Consider the following 26,180-nt stretch of genomic DNA (forward strand, 5'->3'; position numbering starts at 1 on the left):
GGTACAACAACAGTCCAGCGGGCGAGGGTCGAACCCAGGACCTCTGGGTTTTGAGCCCCTTAACCGTGGGGCTATTGAGGCTACCTGAGAAATGCTATTTCCATCCACGGCAAGCTGCCCCAAAATATCTATTATGCCATTAATGCCTCAATAGTTCAACGGTTAAAGTGGTGGTGGTTCGATCATCAAGGGTTGGTGGTTCGATCCTCGCCCCGTTGGTCTATTAGTCGTTAGTCTTTCCCAACTAGTTGTAAAGGAAAGAGAACATTGGTCATATTAAAAAATATAATATGATAAATATCCTTTAAAAAAAATTGCGCCTCGTGCTGCTGCGATTTTGCCATGCCTGTCCATGAGTGTCTACACTGTCTTACACACGCACTAAGACGCCTCGTCCTAGCTAGTCTTTTGACTAGTCTTTGACTCACGCTAAAAACCAACAAAATAGGGAGCGGCATGATATGCGGCAGGACGAGTAACGTCACCACACGTTCATGCTGTCTACTTTCCACGCCACTCGTGATTATTGTGTGCCGGGCGGGTAACAGTAATCACAATTGTTGTACTGTTCGATAACGCATCGAGCAGTAACACAATAACGGTAATTCGATATATTAACAATAAACTACGGGTGCATATTCGCGATGGAAAGTTATTATGTCAGCCATTGACGATCAAGTCAGCTCACATGCTTGCAGCGCTAAGAGACAACTAGACAAAACTTGCGTCTTCTTTTCTCATACGCACGGCTAAGGTTTGGAATACCCTTCCCTTGTATTTTAGTCTGTTTCCTGAATATTATAACTTGGGTATCTTCAAAACAAGAGTGAATAGGCACCTTCTAGGCAAGCAATCATCTTAGACTGTATCTACACTTACCATCATGTTAGATCATGGTCAAACGCGAGCCTATTTGCATTAAAAAAAAACCGATTGTGTGAGGTCCTGATGTGCATGACATTATTCGAAACACGGTCAGTTTTATCGGATAAAAATGATCATGCTGCAGGCATGTGGGCTAATAGGATGGTGAGTGGCTAACATTAGAGACGGCGGTAAAGATCACTGTATAAACAAACTCCATTGTGTTACCTACATTGTATTCCGGGAATGGCAGAGTATAAAATACGAGCATGTTATTAAAATGCCTACCTGGAATCATAAAAATAGGATCAAAAATGTTAAGCCAGTCGTTTATTTCGTGCCGTTTAGTGTTTGAGTAGTTTAGTAGAGTCAGTCTTCATCTAACCGGTATACATACTAATATTATAAAGTTGAAGAGTTTGTTTGTTTGTTTAGTTGAACGCACTTATGTCAGGAACTACTGGTCTGATTTGAAAAATTCTTAGCCCATTTATCGAGGAAGGCTATAGGCTATATATTATCCCCGAATTCCTACGGGAACTGCTCATAAGGCCGCCAATTGTATTTTAGTTTATTATTTTAGTATTTTTGGTGTACGATACAGTATATATCATTCAGTCATTCACATACTTAGGCCATTTTTCATCCCGACATTCCTACGAGAACAGGCCATATACAGGTCACATATGTACGCAAGTCAAACCACGGGGCAACAGCTACATAGCCGAAAGTACAGTCCATTAAAATTAATATGAAGAAACTAAAAACCGATAATATAATTGGATAATAAAAAACATTAAAACAATTAAAACTTTGATTGCATGAGATTTACCCTTGAGGAGTTCCGTCGATATTGCCAAAATAATCTATTACTCAGAAATTCATAAACATTAAACACAATCTTTGATATTGAATTGATAGTCGATAATGTTGGGTTTGACATTGGAATATAGAAGACATTTGTTCATTTTGACAATAAAAAATGAATAGTATAAAAAACTAAAAATCGCGCTTGATACCCATATCATGGAAGCGCATTTCAAATAGCCTGTCCGCCATCTTAGACGTTCGCCATATTAGATTTGAAATGACGTATGATGTATTGTAATCAGAACTCAGAGCGTGTGCAAAACTTCATCCTAATCGAAAACAGGGAAGTGGGTCAAATTAAGATTCCAAGATTTTCTTACATAGGTACATAGTTACAAGTGAAGCTAATAAGTATAAGCGTGTTAAAAATGGGTCCCAGTGAAGTTGCTACGAGTACTTAACGCATTAAAATTTATTATTTGTGTAATTTATGTCGAAGTATCGATTATGAAAATATTTACGACACCTCCAGTTTCGGTTATTATTATCTTCTAAATTATTGTTTAGCGTATTTTACGCAGTTCGTTCTTTTTTGACATTATTATTTCATTTTATGCAGTTTTTTTTAAGTTTTGATTATTTAATAAATATATTTTTTTTATTTTACCTTTTTGTACCGCACTCGGTCGTAGGGCAGGCCGAAGAGGATGTTCTGGCGCACAGTTGCCACGAACAGCCACGGCTCCTGGCTGGCGTAAGCGACGCGCGCGCCTCCTAGCGACACCGTCCCTTGCGATGGCTGCAGCTCCCCCAAGATCACTTGCAAAAGAGACGACTGTGCAGAACACAATAAAAAATATCATACCCATACAAAATACCAACAAAAAAAACCAAAAAAATTTTTTTTTTTTATTCTTTACAAGTTAGCCCTTGACTACAATCGCACCTGATGGGAAGCGAGACGACTGTGCAGAACACAATATAAAATATCATACCCATACAAAATACCAACAAAAAAAAAACCAAAAAAATTGTTTTTTTTTTATTCTTTACAAGTTAGCCCTTGACTACAATCTCACCAGATGATAAGTGATGATGCAATCTAAAATGGAAGCGGGCTAACTTGTTAGGAGGAGGAGGAAAATCCACACCCCTTTCGGTTTCTACACGGCATCGTAGCGGAACGCTAAATCGCTTGGCGGTACGTCTTTTGCCGGTATGGTGGTAACTAGCCACGGCGGAAGCCTCCTACCAGCTAGACCTAGACCAATTAAGAAAATCTCAATCGGCCCACCCAGGGTTCGAACCCAGGACCTCCGTTTTGTAAATCCACCGCGCATACCACTGCGCCACGGAGGCCGTCAAATACAGGAATTCTATTTTAATTCCAACTAATATTATAAACGCAAAGTTGGTATTGATGTTTGTTACTCTTTAACGCCGCAACTACTAAACCGATTTGGCTTATATTCGGAATGGAAATAGATTTTACTCTGGAGTAACACATAGGCTACTTTTCTTCCTGGAAAAATCCCTAGTATTTTAAATATTTTTGACAATAACTCTACTCAATACGAGTCGAAACGCTGTCGGCCATGATGGTCTATGACGTCACGCAAACACAAAATCTTAACCAAAGTGTTTAGTGTTTTTCAAAATTATTAGATATTGAAACTATTTAATATCTAATCAGTTTTTATTCCTTTTTTACAGAGGTTCCCAAACTTTGAAATTTAGCAGGGAGTCCGATCCCCGGCTGGGCCGATTGAGGTTTTCTTAATTGGTCCAGTTATGGCTGGTGGGAGGCTTCGGCCGTGGCTAGTTACTACCAACGTGCCGCTAAGCAATTTAGCGTTCCGGTACGATGCTGTATAGAAACCAAAAGGAGTCTGGATTTTATCCTACTCCTAAAAAGTTAACCCGCTTCCATCTTAGATTGCATCATCACTTACCATCAGGTGATATTATAGTCAGGGGGTAACTTGTAGAGAATTAAAAAAAATAGTAAATTACCCTATTAAGCATGATGATCGCCACTTTTATAGTCTCTTTCTGTTTTTCATACGTTAATAAAAAACATTATCTATTAGAAGTAGGTGTATAATTATATGTCAATTATTGTTCTTTTAATTACTGTACAAATGTTTTGTGTTCGCTATATGTTTTTTAAATTGCCTTATAATTCATAACCATGAGTTTATTTTATACCTATTGTTTTAATTATATTACATAAAATCGACATAAAATTCCATGTCAATCCTACAATAAATGTAATTAGCTATAAGAACCACTTCAGTAATTTGAGAAATTTCATTCATAGGTTTTTATAGGATTAACATTATCGCAATAATTAGGTTCTAGCAAGTTCTTTTTATAATATACTAGCCGACGGCCCACGGTTTCACCCGCGGTGAGAATCGGGGATAAAATAGTCTTTGACACTCGCAAATAACGTGGCTTCCTAGTAGTAAAAGAATTTTCAAAATCGGTTTAATGGATCCAGAGATTGGCCCTTACCACAAACATTATCTCTTTACAATAATCGTAGTAGAGTATAGTAATATTAGTAGGTATAGCTAGCTATAATACACTAGCAGACGTGAAATTTTGTTTTGCACATATTTTAAAAACGCCAGCCACACACGGTCAAGTTTACCCGTTACCCTCAAGTTTTTAGTGCACGTAACGACGTGGGCAGTGAAAAAATAATACCGCTACATTAGGGTACAGTTTCTATATTTTTTTCAATGCCCACTTACATACGCGTCTTCGTCGTCGTCGTTATCAACCCATATACAGCTCACTGCTGAGCTCGAGTCTCCTCTCAGAATGAGAGGGGTTAGGCCACTAGTCCACCACGCTGGCCCAATGCGGATTGGCAGAGTTCACACACGCAGAGAATTAAGAAATTCTCTAGTATGCAGGCTTCCTCACGATGTTTTCCTTCAACGTTTGAGACACGTGATATTTAATTTCTTAAAATGCACACAACTGAAAAGTTGGAGGTGCATACATACGCGTCTTGCAGACAGTCAAATCTGCAGGACGCTTAGGAACGTCAGGTAAACATGATCGTGTGTGGCTGCTGAAATACTGCGGAAAGAGTAACAAACAACAACAATACACACATAAACTGTCGTTTTTATTTATTTTTTTTTTCTGTCTGAGTAGGTGCCGATAGCTCCCTGCGGAACCACTACGGCGTCACCGGGGGGGTTGGGCGAGCGCAGAAACATCGCCTGATGTGACCCGAAGGCTGAAAGAAAGATAGAGGACGGAACGGCTCTCTAAGGGCGTCTCCTATGAGACTCGGACCTCGGCTTAGAGGGCCATTCTGGAGGAGGTAACCGTGACCTGAGTGAATCAGTCCGGACGCCCCCAAGGTCGTGAGTTAGAAAACCCACGTCCGGGTGACGTTAGATATCGGGGACCTCGTCTTCGCCGGCGAAGACGCTGTGCAGCTTGTGATTGTGTTGCCTGGGAAGCATTGTCGGTTGTTATGTCATCGTCTGGATCGTAAAGGACGTTCTTGGGACGCCTCTGCTTGCAGTTAGCGTTTAGGTTGGGAGTGTAATTGCAGGCCTCAACCACTAGTTGGTTGGGATGGAAGGCAGCTCTGTCAAAATAGTTTTGAGAGAGCTGTTTCATGTACTTAGCTATTGTCGGTAATTCTAGATCTCTATGGAGGTCATTATTGCGTAATGTCGTTTTTATAATAGTGTTATTTCCTTGGGATGTGATAATGAAAAGAAATGAATAATTCTGACGTAGGTACCTAATTAATATGCTGGAATCAAATAACTACATTGTTATTTGATTGTTGTTTAACGTCTGACATTCCATCATAGTCAACATACTTACTTAATTGTAAATACCGAAAGTAAACATGAAGTATTCTTCAATACAATCTTATTTACTTCCGATATTTAATTACATATTTAAAATACGATTATGTAAAATACCTATCATAATTATGTTGGGGCTAATTCGATTACAACTAAGCAACAAACCAACATGCCTAAATATTTATAACTCTATCCTTTTCCTAGAGCCTCAATAGCTCAATGGTAAGAGCGGTCGGACTTATCATCGAGAGGTGGTAGTTCGATCCCCGCCCCGTTGGTCTTTCCCGACTAGTTGGAGTATTTAAAAAAAATCGATATGGCAAATATTCTTTTAAAGAAAAAATAAGATAAAAAAGTGAAGACTTTTAGATTAAAAACTTATCTCTATTTTTGCATAATTACTATAAAAATTCGAAGTCGCGATAGTAATTAATTATATCACAGCCTCTTATTTTCTAAAACTCGTACAGAAACAGGATTTATAATACCTATTTGCCACATCTATTAAATGTGATCAATAGCCTGTTTCCCTCCAATTAGTCTGAAAAGACCGTGTTTGAATTAGGTACGAAAATAATTACAGTTAATAAATTACGTTTAATAGTCCAGCGGGCTAGATTCGAACCGACGACATCTCGGTGTGGACTCCAGTCCATTTACCGTAGGTTATATCATCATCATCATCATTATCAGCCGATGGACGTCCACTGCTGGACATAGGCCTCTTGCATGGACTTCCAAACAAAACGGTCTCGAGCCGCCAGCATCCAGCGGCTCCCTGCAACCCGTAGGTTATATACTGAGGCTTATATATAATTGATTGTTATATTACTTGTTAAACTCAAGGCACAGCTTAAGCTTATGTTCTGTGGTTAGAATTAATCGTGTTTTCGTAGAATCGGTTTAACGTTACCTTAGTTATTCATGTCCCGGAAAATAAATACAATAGGTAGGTACCGTAATTATAAAAATGTTCTCACAGTAAACAAACGCGGTCATATTGAAATTTACCGTGTATTATTATATTATCAGCTAACCAGTTACACGCGACAATGTTATTTTAATAAAATGTAATAAATAATGTTAAGCTCTCGCTAAAGTCGAGAATACATTATAGTACGAGAGTCTATAAGATGGGCAGACCTTTGTAATTTTATAAAAGGTAATTTATAGGCATATCAGAGTATGCTCCTCTGTATAACCAGTAATGAACCACTCTAAAGCTTAAAATCTTTAATAAGAAGGTTGCTTCAAAACTACTAGCGCTCAGTCTGAAAAACCTATGTATCTTAGTGTGGGCACTTACCGGTCACTGTGGATACTCGACTCATGTTTAACCTTAAGCTTCGGGACTTTCTGTGTTGACTCTGTCCAGAGGCAGAGGAAACGCGTTCTATGCAAATGCCTAACATTTCATTGTAAACCCGGAAGAGGTAAAATACACCCCAGCCAAGAAACTGCTGCTGTATCTGGCGGAAACCAGTATTTGAGGGAAAATCTAGTCAGTATCGATGACAATATATTGGAAGCAGTAAACGTGATACAAAGACCTGCAGAGCCGCTACACCTACAAGAAGAAGAAGATGCTACTACCATAGACAACTATGTTTTAGTCATCTGTCCTGCTACATACCAATCCCCTAATTAGCTTTGTAACAAAAATCAAAACCTTAAACAGACAAAATATAAATTTTATTTTATTTATTTTAAATCGTGTCCTAAGCCACCAAGATCTTCATGGATTCTAGCCAATTTATGTGACTACCAACATTTACTTGGAAGTGTGTCTAACGAAACAAACATGCAGCTTTGGTAATTAATTATCAAAATTGTATAAATGACAAAGGTCTGGACATCACTGGCTCTTAGACAATTAGTATTATACCCAGTACTCACAGAATGTGATGGCGATTTTTTAAACATTTACTCGGAAGTATTAAACGTGTGAAATTGGCGATTTCACGAGGTGACGTATTTCTTATTATAATAAGACAAAAAGTTATTTGAGATCTTCGAAGTAGCTAATAGAATAATAATAAAAGCACTATGTTTTTAAACTTTCTTAATGATATGATATATGTTCTACCATTTTGTATATTCTGCAATACAGTATACGTACATCATGATTTTACTATAATATATTACATACCTTTCCAGATCCAACTAATCCAGCAACCCCCACAAATTCTCCCGGATGTACTGTCAGCGATATATTCCTCAATGTGTGCACAATAGGGTTAGGCATCCAGCTAGCAGACACATTAGATAAAACCAAGCTCGTAGATTTCACTTTGGTATTAGCATTTTCCTTGTCTTTCTCTATACCATTGCTTATAATATCAGCACTGAAACCGTTAATTTTAGGCTCTTCTGGTTCTAGTTCTTCCAGAGATAAGAATTCCTGAAAAAAAAAGGAATCGTCATTATCAGTCCACTATAGGGACAGCCTATTATAGGAGGGGAAATAGAGCTTCGTCTCACCACCGTTCAATGTGGGTTGGCCGGACAATGTTTGACTTCTAGCGAACGAGAACGGCGGCTTAAAGTACTCTTTTAACACTACCAATTACCCAACTCCAGACACAAGAATTCAAAACCCAGGACCTCGTGATCTGCAGACATATCAGGTTAACCACTGGACCAAGGACACAGTTTTCACCAAAAACCATCAGATCCAAGGGGCAACAATGCTCGATTTCGAAATAATTCGCGAGATTTCGCAATTGAACATTGAGAAAACTTCCCTGAGAATGCTCAGTTCAGCAGTTTCAGAGTGAAACGTATCTAAATGTAAAAGTAGATGTTCTGTTCAAGTTCAAGTTGTTTTGCCGCTTAAAACTTAAAAATTCATCATTTTCGAAGAGAATAATTTACTTTTCATAATGAAATTCCATAATGTAAAACATCTACATTTTAAAAAGCTCATTTGCTTGTAAATACCTATTTCTTTATAAATATATACATATTTATGTGAAAAATAAAGGAATAGTAAAGCGTTTCTCATATCCATAATGTAAATTCCTATAAATATATCGCTATCTAACTACTTATCTAAGATTTTTATCGAATGTCTGATGGAAATGTGATTGTTGATCTTGAAGTTGTCAATATTTTTTGTGAACTGATATCTGCATCTAATTGACATTGAGCTGTTTCGCACAGGAAACTAAATTCAAGGACATATAAAGTAGATTCGAATAAAATTATATAAGTACCTATTCAATTGATAAGTTGTAACAGAATATTTTTTAAGTTGTAACAGAATATAAATTACTCGCAATTCGACTCAATTCTCACGCTAACAAACAATATTAATAATGATTATCTTATAATTACACTATTGTCTTTTAAATATAGTTTTACTTTTTATATATGTTAAATAACTAACTAAAGATAAATTATTATTAGAGGATAAGAATTAATGACAAATTACCATATTAGCAGAAGAATAATGAAATTTTAAGTGGAAAGACACAAGAGAAAAGGAAGGCCAAAGAAGAAATGTATGTAGAGGTGATTATACATATTATATTGCCCTTACAAATTGGTATAAGAAAAGGGAGACTATAAATAATTAATGACAAACATCTGGACAAGAATTTTACCTCAATCCTTTTGATAGACACTCGGGATTCTGCGAGAAAAGCAAGTGCCAATGGGAAGAATATGTTGCAAGCGAGCTGGAGTAGATTGTAATACTGCACAAGAGAAAACGTGATCTCTGCCCGAATGTCTCCCCCGATTACGACGAATGTGACAACGGCAGAATAAAGAATGAATCGCTCAGTAAAAACACTAAGAGCAGTCGAAAATCCTTTGATAAACGAAGTCCTTAATATGAATTTCACTTCATGCCTGTAATAAGAAAATGTAATAAAATATGTGTTTACACACATTACAAAATTAAAAATTTACCATAAATTTACGCTACTATACATTTTTATCTATGCGTATTTGTAAACATACTTTTATAATCATTCTGATAACTTATAATTTATAACACATAATATAGTTTTGTCTTACTTCATATTTTATAAAGAGCCCTTTTAACAATCAAAGTATTTGTCTTTGTTTAAAACGTTTATCAAACATAGGTTATGAAAGCTCAAGTTAAACAAGTAAGTCAACTTATCTAAGAAAGTATTTACTTAAGTAATATCACTACTATTTGATAATCACTGAAAGAATCTACAACTACTACAAAAGGCTAATAAAGGCTTTAAAATTGTAAAAGCATCTAATATGAAAGCCTAAAAAAGTGAATATGCATATAATTACTACCTGCTCACTTACTTGCGTAGTTTGTCAACGAGTTTCTCAAAAGGTATTTCCCATGCATACATTTTTATCACTTGAACACCATTCACCAATTCGCTCATAACTTTTACCCGTTGGTCTGTGCGCTTTGCTATCTTACCTCGCAATGCTCCTTGACGTTGACTTAAATATGCTAAAATATAAAGAATATATATAAATAATAATTCACATTGACTAGTTTTTAGTGCGTTTGTCCGTTTCGAAACTAACGAGCGTAAGGCATGGCGATCATAATTATAGGCTCGCTTTAATTATTATCTTTTAACACCAGGTACTTGGTACCAGATCACGGTTCGTAAAAAAATACTGCAAGAAATACCTGCAGGCTTATTCACTATTTTTGACATATGCTAGTTGACATATACGAAATGGAGATTCTATGTAACAAATATCATCCGGTGCTTACTGGTGGATATCACACAGTAGGTAAATGACATTTTCTCAATAATTGGTTTGATGTTTATTTAGGTTGATAATAAAGACCAAAATAGTGAATAGTTCAGCTTTACGCTTTAATGCTAATGTTAAATACATATTTATTACTAACACGAGAATATTCTTGAATTAAAGATCAAATTGCCCACATCCCTAAATGCGCTGCAGACTTGACGTATACTTGACCGTCTGTGTCTGGCGTTAGAGAACCAAATCGTTATCGTTTTTATTAATATTGTTTTATAAAAAGAACAAGAAGTTTCAGAATTAAATGTAACGGAATTTTGTTATTACCTCACCTTTTAGTGGAAGACATTACATTAAAGAAAACAAGTTTTTTTATTAATATAGGGAAAACCAGTAATGTGCTGTGAAGCACAAATAAGTATAGCCAATTGATGTCATTTAGTTTAAACATATACAGTTTAGCCATCTAGGTTTTATAGTTTCCTGAGCTTAACCTACATGCACAAACTAGTAACAAGATTTGACAAACATAATTATGGTTACCTTTATATTCGAAGATTGAAGGTCTTACCTAACATAGACATCTAAAATATACAAACACAGTAATAACTAATAAACATCAAATTGAAATAAGACCTTTAGTGAAATCAACAACGAGTACATTTAGCTAATAATTATGTAAATAATGGAATCGAATAAAGGTGGTAAGTACCAAAATACTTAGGAAAATGTGTGGTTGATAACTAGCTGGTAAGTAGTAATTTAGGTAAATATTGGCAGAAAGGAGTGCCTTGATTTTGAGGCATCATCCAAATATTGGTTGTCATTTATATACGTAGTTTAATTTTATTGTTTTGAATTAACATCTGTAAATAGGTACACGTAACACTAGAGATACTATACAAGAGTTAATGTAGAATAATTGTTCTGCTACAATTATCTGATTATCCTAACTACAACAATTTGTTCAAGTGATTGAGTGTCCAGTATATTTTTAGCCTCTCACTTTAGTTTACTTAAGACTTGTACACATTTTCAACACAAATAGTAAACACCAACATCTACCTGCGGTACTAATAGTAACCACAAATATTATATTACGTAATATGTGTTGTATTATGGGCCTTCCATACTATGCTCCTTGCACTGCGTATGCGTATTGTATTGTCGATTTTGCTCTTTCTGCCCTTACACTGGTCTAATCGCGACGATCCCTCATTGTGATTTGTCTTTGCTATACAATAATTTGACTCGCGCTCAAAAAACCGTCAAAATTGAGCGTTAGACACTTATCAGGTCGGCGATTTTAAAAGCCGGACAGTCCAGTCATTTTTGGCCTGATATTTGAGTAAAAAGGCCGGACAGATAAATACATTATTGAGGATTTTGTGTACATCAGTATTAATAGGTACCTACGACAATTTTTTTTCAAGTAAGTAAAATCAAGCATTCATGATTATTACCGTAAATGTTCCAATACATACTCGTCGTTCGCTCGGTTGCTAAATGTAAGGACAAAAGAAAAGCCTAGCTATGTCCGGACATAGTTAGGCTTTTCTTTTCCGTGTCCGGCTTGTCCGGCTTTTGTTAGGCTTTACATTATAGCCAGGTCAGGTGTCCGGATAAAGCCGGCTTTATCAGATACCTGGCAAAACTAGCACGACGAGGAGCATAACATACGGTATGACGAGTAATGTTGGAATACTCTTTGCCTCCGTTCCTCACTACTGTCTATGCCATTCGTCGAGTGTGTGGCAGGCCCATTAGAGGAACCTTAAACTTATTTAAAGGTGACGAAGTTTTAGAAAGTATCAGTACCTTGTATGATCACAGATTGTACAAAGATGACGAGGAGCGCAGCCAGTGTTGCCCAACCGATGTGCTGCCACACCAAATACGAAACTATCGGCACTACTATAGGCATCACCCAAATGGAATTCAAATATAGTGCGGCGGTGTCGAAGCGATTCACATCGTTCGACATCAGGTTAATCACTTGTCCGGTCTCTGTTTTGCTCATACCTATACGGTTTAATTTTAATATCTGAAAGGAAAGATTTAAGTAAAGAAACAATGTGGTTTGTCCTCACTGTCATTGGTCAATAATCGGCTGAACCTTAACCTACAAACTGACCCTGACCTACATGCAGAGGCGTAGCTATCGCCGTATCAGCGGTATCAATGACACGGACACCCCGGACTACAGGGGTCCTTTACGTGTGAAAGCAAAAATTAGTAAAATATTATCCAATAATATTTTACTAATTTTTTAATCACAATCTCACATCTGATGCTTCCCGAAAAAAACACATTATAAAAAACTGCCTATGAGTTTTCATTTCAGAAAAGTGAAAAAAAAAATCGTTTTTTTTCGAGTTAAACATTCACCCATAAGTTGGAAATGGAAATATCCTACATATTTATTTTAAACAAGCGTTTTTGTTTCTTTTGTATAGAAATCTTTACGCTTCATTTGGGTCCCTAACTAACTTTGTTACTGGGCCCCTCCAAGGCGCACTACGCCATTGGCTACATGTTAGTTTATAGTTTCACTATTTTGGGAGTAGCGAGGTTAAACTACGAGTATGTTTAATTTTAGACTACAGAAAGATTACCTTTTGGTTGATGGTAAGCAGTTGTCTACTTATTAACATATAGGTAACGTCCAACCGCGATTTAAGTAACGGACAATCATACTTCCGGTATGATTGTCCGTTAGAAACTGTCAGGCAAGTCAAGTGAACCCCTTAACAACTTTAGACTGCATCCTCACTTAACATTAGGTGAGATTGTAGACAAAGTTTAATTTGTAATTTAAAAAAACTGGATTAAAAACAACAACGAGTGCCATTTTATTTAAGTGAACAAACAATACATTATGTACAATGTTAAAATGCAACATTCATAATTACCTACTTATTATAAAAAAGCTCTGTCCACCAAAGAACTGAATTTTAATAACTTTTTCAGAAAATAAAAAACAATCTATTGGCGTTTTCACAAGCAAACAATTAAGATAATAGCAGGAATAACAAAACGGAGTTTTTATTGAAGCCTCTCATATTAAGTAGCAATTAAAACACATTGCATTTTTAATTGAATTTTGTAGATATTTTTTACTACAGATTTTGATGATGACGGAAACAATTTAGTCATGTAATTTTATTACAAGAACATACATACATTTTTTGAAAAATACTTGCCTTTCTGTAAATGACCGAGCACGATGCTATTCTAACTCTCATCCCAACACAACTTTGGGTTAAATTCGTGTGATTCAACATCATTGCGGTCAATATACTCAGAAAATTCAATGTAAAATTATAAATATGCGCATTTCTATACGTTTCTCTAGTCTTCTCACCAGCGAAATATTCTATAAATAAAGCTAGAGTAAAAGGTATCATGGGCCTGAAAAGAAAATGGCTTTGTATTAAAAGTGTATTTTAAGTAAAACTTACGAGTACGCACATCCGATATGTTGAGGGAAATAAAAGAGAGTTTCCATTTCACTAGATCGCAAAATTCTACTTTCTCCAATAGTGTTGTAACTATAGGTGATTTGAATTTATTAAAATTTTGTGATCGTAGTGAGGTGAAAAGTGTGTTGTGCTAAATCCAGACATGTAGAGTTGTACAAACCCTCGAGGCAGTGAGTATATCGACAAAAAATAACATATTAAAATAGATATGAATGGCGAAGTTTTATAATTACAAACAAAATGTACGCCTGCTGATCTAAATGTACAGATTATAGTAATAATTGTAACTCACCATAAAACTATGAAAAGTATCCCAACAAAAAATCCACATGTCATGTATTCGACCCAAAAGCAACTAATAATTGCTCTTGATAAGGACGGTTCTGTTTTCTTTTTACGAGAATTTTCTAACTCTTTCTCCCACGCTTCTTCAAGTCTGTCGCCTAGACGTCCGGAGAGGTCTCCGCTACGGGCCTGCCATAGGTCGTCCAACGTCAGGCCATGTTTGTAGCCTCTTTTGAATAAACGAAAACTCCACCTAAAGCAAAAAAAAAATCTACATTATTTATATTTTTACACAACCTGTTTCAGAAAGGGGGTAATGTTTTTCGAGAGTATTTATGTAAGTAATATGTACGCTGTACGCAGAGCCGGCACGTCCATACAGCCTTATTATATCTACTGTGATACAGCGAACCGAGCAGTCGCTCCAGGCGCCAAATCCTAGAGAGCGCCTAAATGATAATCCTAGTCAACCTCAGACGTTACTGCGCCTGATTTTCAATTGGTCACCCCAGAGTATTTAATTAATTTTTCATTCTTACTTTACACTCATAATTTGGTATAGGTATCTAGGTACATATTATTAGGAGCAAACAGGAGAGGCGCCATAATTGGATCTCGCTCCATTTTAAAATTTACTTTGGGCCGGCGCTGGGTGTACTCTGATACATATTGTGTATGTGGGTATGTATCAGCATTGCCAAACGTCCCGATTTTGGTGGGACGATCCAATTTTATTATCAAAAAATTAAATGTCCCGCGCAGGTCAAAAAAAATCGGCGTAATTTTTTTTGTGAAATATTTTTTTTCTGTATTTTCGGGCTCATTTTTTTTACACTAAAGTTTAAAAAAAACTAATTAATGCTGGTATTGGTAGGTATTTGATACTGATTGGTATTTTATTTATATTGAAGCTGATTAATATTTTAATTGATAGCTCATATGAATTGATAATAGTAATTATATTGATATTTAAATGATATTGCAGCTAAATTATATTTGGTACCTATGTGTTTCGGTTTCATCCCTGGAAGATGCTCCATACAAAATGGTACGATTTAATGACGTCATAATAATAATGGTCGTTAGATTTGTATGGGCGTTCAAACAAAATTACTAATAATATCTTTGTTATTTATATAACGTAAAATAATATTTGATGGCCTCGTGGCGCAGTGGCTAGTGACCCTGCTTTCTGCATCTACGGCCGTGGGTTCGATTCCCACAACTGGAAAATATTTGTGTGATGAGCATGGGTATTTTCCTAGTGTCTGTGTGTATTTATACATTATATTATATTATATAAGTATCTTTATGTAGTATATAAATGTATATTAATATTATTATATCAACTATCTTAGTACCCATAACACAAGTTACTTTGTATGCTTACTTTGGGGCTAGATAGTGATGTGTATTGTTCAAGTACATTTATTATTTATTTATTACTAGCTGACGCCGCGCGGTTTCACCTGCGTGGTTCCCGTTCCCGTAGGAATATGGGGATAATATATAGCCTATAGCCTTCCTCGATAAATGGGCTATCTAACACTGAAATAATTTTTCAAATCGGACCAGTAGTTCCTGAGATTAGCGCGTTCAATCAAACAAACAAACAAACAAACTCTTTAGCTTTATAATATTAGTATAGATTATTATTTGTGCGTTTATGTTTATAATTCATATCTTGAAAAATGTCACATTTAATTTAATGAAGCTAAAACTGTATGAATTTTCATCTAATTACGATAAAAGATTTTTAATAGATTTTGAAATTTTATAATGTTAATTATTTTGCAAATATCCAGACAGTCTTTGCTTTTTATGTATAAATTAGTTAACATTGACCTTATTTACCCGAATGTATCATAAAAATCAATAAATTCAAACCTAGTCATCATCCCCATTATAAATGACACTTACAAAAAACGTGGACGTGGTAAAAAAGTTTTCAAAATTGATTCGGTAGATCCAGAGATACCCGCTACAATACCACAAACTTTACCTCATTATAATTTTGTATAAATATAAATAATTTTATAACCGATCTGTTTATTGTACGCTTCTAGAAGAGGTAATATTTGTGTATCATACCTTGACAGATCCATTGTTATTCTTTTATACTTTTTTATATTTTCTCAACAAATATTTTAGCTTAATACCTTTTAATACCTTTGAATTGATAATATTTCATTTACATAGGTATCTATAGCGACTATCATAATCTATTACGTGTACGATACACGGAACGAGCAGAACACAAACGAAGTCAATGACATAGTATCAGTTATCAAAATCTAAATATAATAAATAATTTAGTTATTTACTTCGTAAAATATAATAATACTAGCGGACGCCCGCGACTTCGTCCGCGTGGAATGTAGTTTTTCACAAATCCCTCGGGAACCATGGATTTTTCCGGGATAAAAGTAGATTATGTGTTAATCCATGCTATAATATGTCTTAATACCAAATTTCAGCTAATTCGGTTAAGTAGTCGAGGCGTGTAAGAGTATTCATATCATTAAAATCATCAGTTTTCGCAAATCTCGGGAAACCATGGATTTTTTCGGGATAAAGAGTAGCCTATGTGTTAATCCAGAGTAAAATCCATTTCCATCCATCCATTTACATCCAAACCTCCATACAAACTTTCGCGTTTATAATATTAGTAGGATATTTGATCGTCAGGCTTATTGGATCGTCAGAGGCTGTCTGTGGGAAGCTACACTCTCCCCGAGTGCTATAAATAAGCTATATTTCATTCCCGTATTCCTACGGAAAGGGAACCACGCGGTTGAAACCGTGCGGCGATTAGTTTTTTTTTTTTTTTTATAAAAGAATATTTGTCATATATTTTATAATATTCCCATTCCCCTCCAACTAGTCAGGAAAGACTGTGTTAAGAGTGGGTACGACAATAGACCAACAGGGTGAGGATCGAACCACCACCCCTCGGTGATGAGTCCGACCGCTCTTACCGTTGAGCTATTGAGGCTATAAAATTAGTTATTTAGTTATTAATAAATAAATTACGTCGGGCAGTATTAGTCGTGGTTTTCAGTCACAATATTTATAATTTATTAGAAGAGACCGTTATTTCCTTAGATAAATTCTTTTCTTATCATTTTATTTCTGTTATAATCAAAGTAGGTACATTAACCCACGCGATATCGATGCATCTTTGCGATGCACCATTTACGCCAGCCACCATACTTCGATATTTTTCGGTATTGAGAGTATTTTAATTATTAAAAATAATCTTATCGATAACTCAACAGACAAATCGATTATAGAAACCACAACCTAACCTAACCACGCCCAAACGTAGACACCAACAAATTAAACATCACTAAAATCAACACGATTTACTAAAAAAATATATGAATTCTAGGCTGATAATTAGGTGAGATTAACGCAATAGTCATAAAATATAACAATTGTTGGGAACATCATTGTTTACAAAGCAAAGGAGATATGAAAAGCAAAGGTGGGTTTATCATTGACTTAACTTAATAAGATTAGCCTATCTACTAGTATATAAAATCTTTCGACTTCACCCGCACGATTATGATTTTTTTCGATCACCATAAATCGTTTGCGATCTCATCGCGTGGCATTTTAATGTTTATCTCACACTCTAATTGGTTTGGTCGTACCAAACCAGTCCTGAGTGAATAGCCAAATTAAGAATGTAGATCGCCATACCGAATCGGACAAAATATTAAGAATCAAATACTTTTGTGGTTGGATTTTTAAAAATGTGTGTCTACAGTCGGGAGAATGTTTTGAATTTCAAATCATACTTCTCTCTTTGGCTTGTATATTTTAAAACTTTTAAACATGATTCCGTTCGATTTGGAAGGTGTAGGTTCGAAACCGGTTCGTGGGATGCGAAGTCTGCCAATCCGTATGGACTATTAGTCTAACCCCTCTTATTTTGAGAGGAGACTCGTGCATAACAGTGAGCCGAATACGGGTTAATGATGATGATGATGATGATGATGATGAAACGTGACAGCCAAACTATGATTTATATACCTACTGTTTATTTACTATTACCTTACTGTTATTGTTTAAGACCATTTGTCGGACAAAAACTAATTTAATCGGGATCGGGATAAACTCTGAATATACTTATACAATATGAGGAAGAATAAAAAGAGATTAAGTAGGAGATAGAAGAGGCCATATTAGGCATGAACTAGTTCAATAAAATCTCTTTTTTTCTCTTCTCGATAGAAATCTGACCTTGTATTAGGCTGTTAAAATAGGCTGAATGCTGATAATGATGATTAAGAAAATAATTTAATCTATATTTCTATAGTTCTCTCATCATTCATCAGCTAAGTTCATTAGGTTTCTTTTGCCGCCGCTCGGATACCATTCTGATATTAGTCTGGTCCATTTTTCCTGTTTCTCTCCTATCATATGCCCTGTCCATCTCCACTTTTGTAGGTATTTAATCAATTTATAAAATTTGTTTGGCATTTTATGTCTTTTAATTTTATTCGGTGTGTTTTTGTGCTTCTCTATAAAAAATAAAAGTCTGCCAAAATCAAATTCTAATAGGTATTATAGAGAGGTACAGTTTGTGGTGTTGCAGCGGGTAATCTACTGAACGAAAGCCACGTTATTTGTGAGTGTCATAGGCTATATTTTATACCCGTTTCAAGGGAACGGAAGTTACGCAGGTGAAACGACTGGGCGTCGGCTAGTTATATGTATATTAAGTGCTTTCCTAATGTCGATATTCCTCACGCGCCTTACAAAATTCTGAGTAACTGACCAACAATGCGTTTAAATAATAGCTTATTGAGTTCAATTGAAATGCATGATGGGAATGGGTACCTACTAAGTACATAGCGTTCGTACTGGCGCGTCTCTCAATATAGACAATTAACAAAATCATCTTCGCTTAGTAAGGTCAGGATATCAAATGAAACAGCGGTTTAATGTTTTCTTCTTAGTCCTAGTAAGTAATGACCTTTAAACTGTAAAACACACTAAAACTAAAAAGAGATATTATGTGTTTCCTAGATTATTAGCTAAACAATAGTAAGTAGTTAATGTGTTAGTGTAGATAAAGGATATCATTATTTTGTGGCGAGAGCATAGTTGAGTTTAGTAGCCTCCATAATGAGATCCGAGATAATACCCTATCCATAGCAAATCACGATCTCTACGAGTTTTTCCGGTAAATCAGTTAAAAATTTAGAATCTGCTTACGGCGGCTACAGACGATCAAATATACAGCGCAGTTTGCAGCGCGCGCAGAGAAATAAGTAATTACATAAACTACCTATACCATTAAGTCATAACGATATTTACGACACATCCCTACAGATCTCGCTTTAATATTACTACTAATTATCTACAGGAAGAAAATTTTTTTAGTGCGGATATTTTTATATTTTGTACATAAACAAAATTTAATGATCACGTATTTTTTCTTTTTTTTTTTAACTCAAAAATAACAAAATTATCGTTAGCTAAAGTTATTTACTTTTGAACAGAATTTTAGGGTCACCCTATTGTGCGTTTATTTTATTTTCGTTTGATACCTAAAGGACGTCACCAGATCACTTTTAAGCTGAATATATCTTGTTTAGTAATAATATGTACATTATTTTGTTATTTTAGAGACATAAATTAAAAAAAAAAATACATTAAATGTATCGAACTGTTTGTAGATTTATATTCTATTAATGATACAGAACCACGAAAAAAAATATCCGCACTAAAGACCGAATCACCCTGTATATAAATATATAATAGCGAAAGGTCACGAAATATCGAAAACCGCTTGTAGTACAAAGATGAAATTTAGCAGGGAGGCACTTTATAGTTTATACATAAGGATGGATTTTACGACATGGCCGGATTAAGGAGGTTTAAGGGCGAACGAAGTTGTGGGCGTCCGCTAGTTTAATATAAAGCGCTCAAGTTTTTAGTGCTTTACTTCTTAAAATCGTGAATATTGTAATACATAAATACGAGTAAAACGCGATTGGCGACTTGACACTATCGTTTAAGCCAAATACACTTCGCGTCATACATATTTAATCTGCCGCTTAGAATTCGGTTATCTGAATAACCTACAGTCGCGTATGCTATTTATCATAAAATCATCATCATCATCATCATCATATCAGCCGATGGACGTCCACTGCAGGACATAGGCCTTTTGTAGGGACTTCCAAACATCACGATACTGAGCCGCCTGCATCCAGCGAATCCCTGCGACTCGCTTGATGTCGTCAGTCCACCTGGTGGGGGGTCGGCCAACACTGCGCTTACTAGTGCGGGGTCGCCATTCCAGCACTTTGGGACCCCAACGTCCATCGGCTCTTCGAACTATGTGCCCCGCCCATTGCCACTTCAGCTTCGCAACTCGTTGAGCTATGTCGGTGACTTTGGTTCTTCTGCGGATCTCCTCATTTCTGATTCGATCACGCAGAGATACTCCTAACATAGCTCGTTCCATCGCCCTCTGTGTGACTCTAAGCCTTCTTATGAGGCCCATAGTTAGCGACCAAGTCTCGGAACCATAGGTCATCACTGGCAACACGCACTGTTCGAAGACTTTTGTCTTCAGGCACTGAGGAATTTCGGACGAAAAGATGTCGCGAAGCTTCCCGAATGCAGCCCAGCCGAGTTGGATTCGACGGTTCACCTCTTTCTCGAAATTGGACCTACCTAACTGGATCATATGTCCTAGGTATATGTATTCGTCTACAATTTCGAGTGCAGCGTTCTCAACTATAACTGGGTGGAGCGATACATGAGCATTACACATTATTTTTGTTTTGCCCATGTTCATTTTCAGGCCCACCTGTTGAGAAACGCTGCTGAGGTCATTGAGCATGGTACTAAGGTCATCCAGAGTCTGTGCCATGATGACTACATCATCCGCGAACCGCAGTTGAGTGATGTACTCGCCATTGATGTTGATGCCAAGTCCGCTCCAGTCCAGAAGCTTAAAGACGTCTTCCAGTGCGGCGGTAAATAGCTTCGGAGAGATCACATCTCCCTGACGCACTCCTCGCTGCAACTGGATTGGCCTCGTAGTCTGATCCTGAATACGGACTGACATAGTGGCGTTTTCGTACAAGCACTTCAACGCTTGGATATACCTGTAATCAATTCGGCATCTCTGCAATGACCTTAGCACAGCCCAGGTTTCCACCGAATCGAAGGCTTTCTCATAGTCCACAAACGCTAAGCAAAGTGGCTGGTTATACTCGTGAGTCTTCTGTATAACCTGCCGCAGCGTATGGATGTGGTCTATGGTACTAAAGCCTTTTCGGAAACCGGCTTGTTCGGGAGGCTGGAAGTCGTCAAACCTATTAGCGAGACGATTCGTAATGACTCTCGAGAACAATTTGTAAACATGGCTTAGCAGCGAGATGGGTCTGTAATTCTTCAGCAAGGTGTTGTCACCTTTTTTGAAGAACAGAACCACCACGCTCCTATGCCACGCCTCAGGCGTCGTGCCCTCGTGAATGACGGAATTGAACAATCGCTGAAGGACTTTAAGTATCGGTTTTCCACCCGCTTTCAGGAGTTCTGCTGTGATTCCGTCCTCACCTGGCGCCTTATTGTTCTTCAGGTGTTTGAGAGCCACACTAATCTCGTATAGGCTGACGTCCGGGATATCTTCGGTATAGTGTCGGGTCAACTTGGCTCTGGGGTCTTTAGCCAAATTGGCAACAGGCTGCTGAGTAGTCGTGTATAGCTGTCCATAGAACTTCTCGACCTCACTTAATAACTCGGGCTTGGAAGAAATTAGATTACCGTGTTCGGTCTTCAAACGCGTCAGCTGCCTCTGTCCAATAGACAGATCTCTGGCGAAAACTTTCGAGCCTCGATTATTTTCAATCGCATTTTTAATACGCTCGGTATTGAAATTTCGCAAGTCGCTGGTTTGCGACTTAGAGATCTGTCTACTGATTTGTCGGTATTTTGACGCATCTGCTGAAGACTGTAATCTCATTTCTTGCCTCTCTTCCATGAGTTTAAGTGTTTGGTCCGAGAACTTTTTGGTTCTTTTCGCACGGTGGGTCTTATAGAACTTAGACCCAACGGAATGGACAGTTTCCACGAACCTGTTGTTCAGATCGTCCACAGTTTCGCAATTTGCTAGGCAATCAAAGCGGTTCTGCAGTTCTAGTTGAAAGGACTCGGGGTTTTGAATATGGGCACGAGTAGGTCGGAGCGTAGACTTCACCAGTCGATACCGTTCCAGCTGAATGTTGATATTCAACGTGCCTCTAACCATTCGGTGATCGCTACCGGTTTTCACCCTATGGATCACAGAAACATCGTTGAATATTTGCCGTCTGGTAGACAAGATGAAGTCGATCTCGTTTTTCGTGGAACCATCGGGGCTCATCCAGGTCCATTTCCTGTGTGGTGGCTTCTTGAAGAAGGAGTTCATCATAAAGAGGCCCTCCTTCTCCATGAAGTCAGCCAACATTTGGCCCCTATCGTTCCGTTGCCCATATCCAAATCGTCCCACTTTCAACTCTGAACCGCTACGTTCGCCCAGCTTTGCGTTAAAATCCCCCATCACAACATTGTAATAAGAGTTTGAGGCATGTATGGCTTTAGAAATATCCTCATACAATACCTCTACCTCCTCGTCGGGATGTGTCGAGGTCGGTGCGTAAACCTGTATAACCTTCAACGAATACCGTTTGGTAATTCGGAGGACCAGGAACGCTACCCTGCTCGACACACTCTCGACTTTTACAACATTGTTCACGAGGGACTTGTGAACGATAAATCCGACACCACCCTGGGACTGTTGGTCGCCCTCCCGGTAGTAGAGCATGTTGCCGGATTCAAGGATTATCGAGCCCTCCCCCTCTCTTCGGACTTCAGACAATCCTATGATATCCCAGTGCAACTTGCTCATAACTTCTTCCAGCTCGATGACCTTTTCGTCGGACCTCAAAGTGCGTGCGTTGTATGTTGCCAGGTCTAGTCGTCGGGGTTGGCAGCGGAATCTCTGCCGGAGATTCTTAACACCCCTTGCCCCGCCGTTACCATAACCGCTGCCAGAGCCAGGAATAGCGGGGCTGCCGGGGACTAGGGGCTGTGTTTTGTTTTTGCCGTCCATACAAAGTTTTGCCCAGTACTGACCACGCTGGGCATGCGGGTTGGTCAGCGCAGTGCTAGATTACTCGCGCCGGTGTCGCTGCTGCCCGACACCGGCCTGAGGCATTTCGTAATCTAGCCTGTGGGAATGGATATACCGCCATTCGTCGTCGGTCGCCAGAGCCTCGTCGGTCCATCTGCAGGGTGCACCACGAGCAGGTGAGGTTGGCAGTTGGGGAGACTGACTGGTACTAGCCTCCCCCTTACACCCATTATATCATAAAATACAATAAGAGTAATACGTAAGATTCTGTATTAAACAAAAACTGTGTGCGTGTGTTTGTGGGTTGGGTGTACTCTTCTATAACAAGAACCCAAAGACCGGCCAATGCATTTTTTTCAACATAATATGCAACAATATGAGTCAAAAGGTTCAGCAATGTATTAAAAATCATTTACTTGGTCAAGGTTACTACATAATTGATGAATTCTTTAATGATAAACATGCTTGAATGCCATTGGATCAGCTTCCACCTTCACGTTAAAGTAAAAGAAATTGTAAAATTGTAAAATTTCACAATTGTAACTGTTGTTGGGTCTTCTCAACAAAACGTGCCTGCCGTAGTCTTTACAAATAGTCAAACTTGATGTTTTAAAAGTGCTTGTAGTTTACAAGCGTGCTTAAAATAAATTAAATTTGATTTTGATATTTATTTAATTTTTGAGGAATGTAGTGTACAAATACATACATTTCTCTGTACACACAAACAAAGTTTACCGTCAGTACATCCCCCAGCACACTGCTTGAAAGTAAACGTGTCCACGAGGACAATGAAATAACATATCGAAAATGGTTGAGCTTTTGAGGGCATGGTTTCTATATTTATTTTCATTACATACATCCCTAATGCTAGTCACCTAACTGCAGCGCTGCCGGCATGACGTCCAGAAAAATTCACCGCGTATTACGTTAGTGGCTGACATACGTCGCGACTCTTGTTTTAAGTCGAGCCATCCTGCACATCGCGACCAACACAAGATAAGTTTTACATTTTACCGGACGTCATGCCAGCAGCGCTGCAGGCATGTGGGTATATCGGACCGTCGGTGAGTAGCATTAGCGCACTGCAGACTTGACGGTAAACTTGATCCGTGATCGTGAGTGGCTGGCTTATAGTCCGAGAGCTGGTCGACATTTTTAACAAGATATTTGAGGCATGCAAAAAAAATTGTCTTTTGTGTGTATATTTATATTATACCTACTACCCTAACAGACTGCACTGGTGACCTGGCTGGGTTATAGTAGGGATAAATCAACCTTTAGGTACATGAAGATTAAAATTTTATTTTTAATTGCATAAAAAATTCAATTAAAAATAAAATCTCCCTTTAAATTGCTATTTAAAAAGTAACTCCAAAGGTCTTAAACTCTGTGTTATACCCAGTAGGTATAGAAAAAGTAGCAATAGGCCAAAGTTTTCAGCTTGTCTCAAATTAAATAATAGCTATCGAAAAATGTCGAACAGCTGTCCACTTATAAATGACACCCTGTTACGGGACCGGACTCAAATCTGAGAAGCATGAGGTTCGGTATTCATATTGCATTCGACTAACTGCGATGCGAGAAAAAAGAAAAATTATGGTCATGTGATATGTCTTTATACATGGCTAATTAAAAAAAACTCAAAAGCATTAAAATATTATCCTTTAATGAAATGCCATTTAATATTTATAGCTTGAAAGGTTAGCAAAAAAGGCGACACTTACCACAAAAATATTTTCGATAATATGTTTGCATTATCGTGCGGATTTTTTTCTTTGAGTACAACTTTTGAATCCATCTTGCACTGGAGTTAGAAATCTATAAGTCCAAAAAAATAGACACAGATTCCCAAATCTTATTTTAAAGTTAAACAGTAACTATTTTTCTGAGTCAGCACAAACTTCAATAAATTTTAATCAAAAAATATTTGAGTTTTAATCACATTATTACACTTTAAGCACTTAGACCACAATACACACAACATAGTTTATTAATATTCCTCATAAATATCACTTGCTCTTGTTTAAATCGGAAATCACTTATGTGTCACGCAGATCACTGATCTCAGTACAATTTTTGGTATTGCATTGCGTAATGAGGTGGCAATTCGATAGTTTTTTGAGAAACAATAATACGAACGTTTATTAGGCGCCGCGATAATATATTTTATAAGAATTGTAAGTAGCTACAGTGAATAAGTACGACGGAATATAAGTCCAGTATGAATAACAATATCACAGATAAGTACGGGAATATCAGGCCAGTACATTTGTTTGAGCGAACGTCGTCGCGCCGCGTCGCGCGTAAACTGAACAACTGACTGAATTCACGCGGCGGCGAAGCGCCGAGCGAAGTACAGACAGACGGGCAGTGTTGCTGTTGAATGTTCACATATCGCTCTTTATAACTCCACATCCCGATTTTGCGGAATCATGATTACTAAGTATTTAATGTGTATTATATAATATACACTTAAACCAGATGGTCAGCATGCAATATACCTATCAATATATACAAAACAGTTGGATTAGTTACATTATTTCAAACTGCAATACTAATGCCTAGTTCGGACTACTTTAGTATTTTAGTGGAGTATATACCTACCTATATATGTAATTTTTTTGGATTTACCGCCCAAAAATTGTTCGTACTCGACTAAAATAATAAAGTAGTCCGAACTAGGCCCTACGGTTTGAACAAATCTTGTTTTTTATTGACATAGATAGTTTTATATAATAGATACCTATGTCTTGTAAATTCTGTTTTTACCAAATCCTAGTGTGTTCTGTTCCAGGGTTCAAATTATCTGTACCTATACCTACGAATATTTATCAAAATCGATTCAGCTATGAAAAATTAACAAACAAACAGACAGAGTTTTCATTTATTATTATACTTACACCTACCTACTTAATGTGTATTTAAACATAGTAAGCTCCTCCCGGCTTTCATAATTACAGTCTCTTTTGGAAGAAAAATTGAAAGGAGGAAACGTAACTTCTCGGGGACGGAGTCGCTGGCGCCCGCTAGTTA

General features: G+C 37.2%; 1 protein-coding gene across 1 annotated transcript in view; it reads right to left on the minus strand.

Annotated features, from left to right (window-relative positions):
* LOC112047284 (ATP-binding cassette sub-family C member 4) overlaps positions 1–25,475 on the minus strand; it is a 69,542-nt gene extending 44,067 nt beyond the window's left edge. Inside the window, exons 1-8 of the mRNA XM_024084357.2 lie at positions 24,872–25,475; positions 14,013–14,258; positions 13,442–13,649; positions 12,057–12,282; positions 9,813–9,969; positions 9,125–9,374; positions 7,669–7,920; positions 2,342–2,509 (exon numbers count right to left, since the gene is read on the minus strand). Of these exons, the coding sequence (XP_023940125.2) occupies positions 2,342–2,509; positions 7,669–7,920; positions 9,125–9,374; positions 9,813–9,969; positions 12,057–12,282; positions 13,442–13,649; positions 14,013–14,258; positions 24,872–24,945 (1,581 nt within the window). The 5' untranslated portion in view covers positions 24,946–25,475. The remainder of the gene's footprint in view (positions 1–2,341; positions 2,510–7,668; positions 7,921–9,124; positions 9,375–9,812; positions 9,970–12,056; positions 12,283–13,441; positions 13,650–14,012; positions 14,259–24,871) is intronic.
* Between the last annotated feature and the right edge of the window lie 705 nt (positions 25,476–26,180).

Source organism: Bicyclus anynana, chromosome 4, assembly GCF_947172395.1.
Source record: "Bicyclus anynana chromosome 4, ilBicAnyn1.1, whole genome shotgun sequence".
NCBI classification, from domain to species: Eukaryota; Metazoa; Arthropoda; class Insecta; order Lepidoptera; family Nymphalidae; genus Bicyclus; species Bicyclus anynana.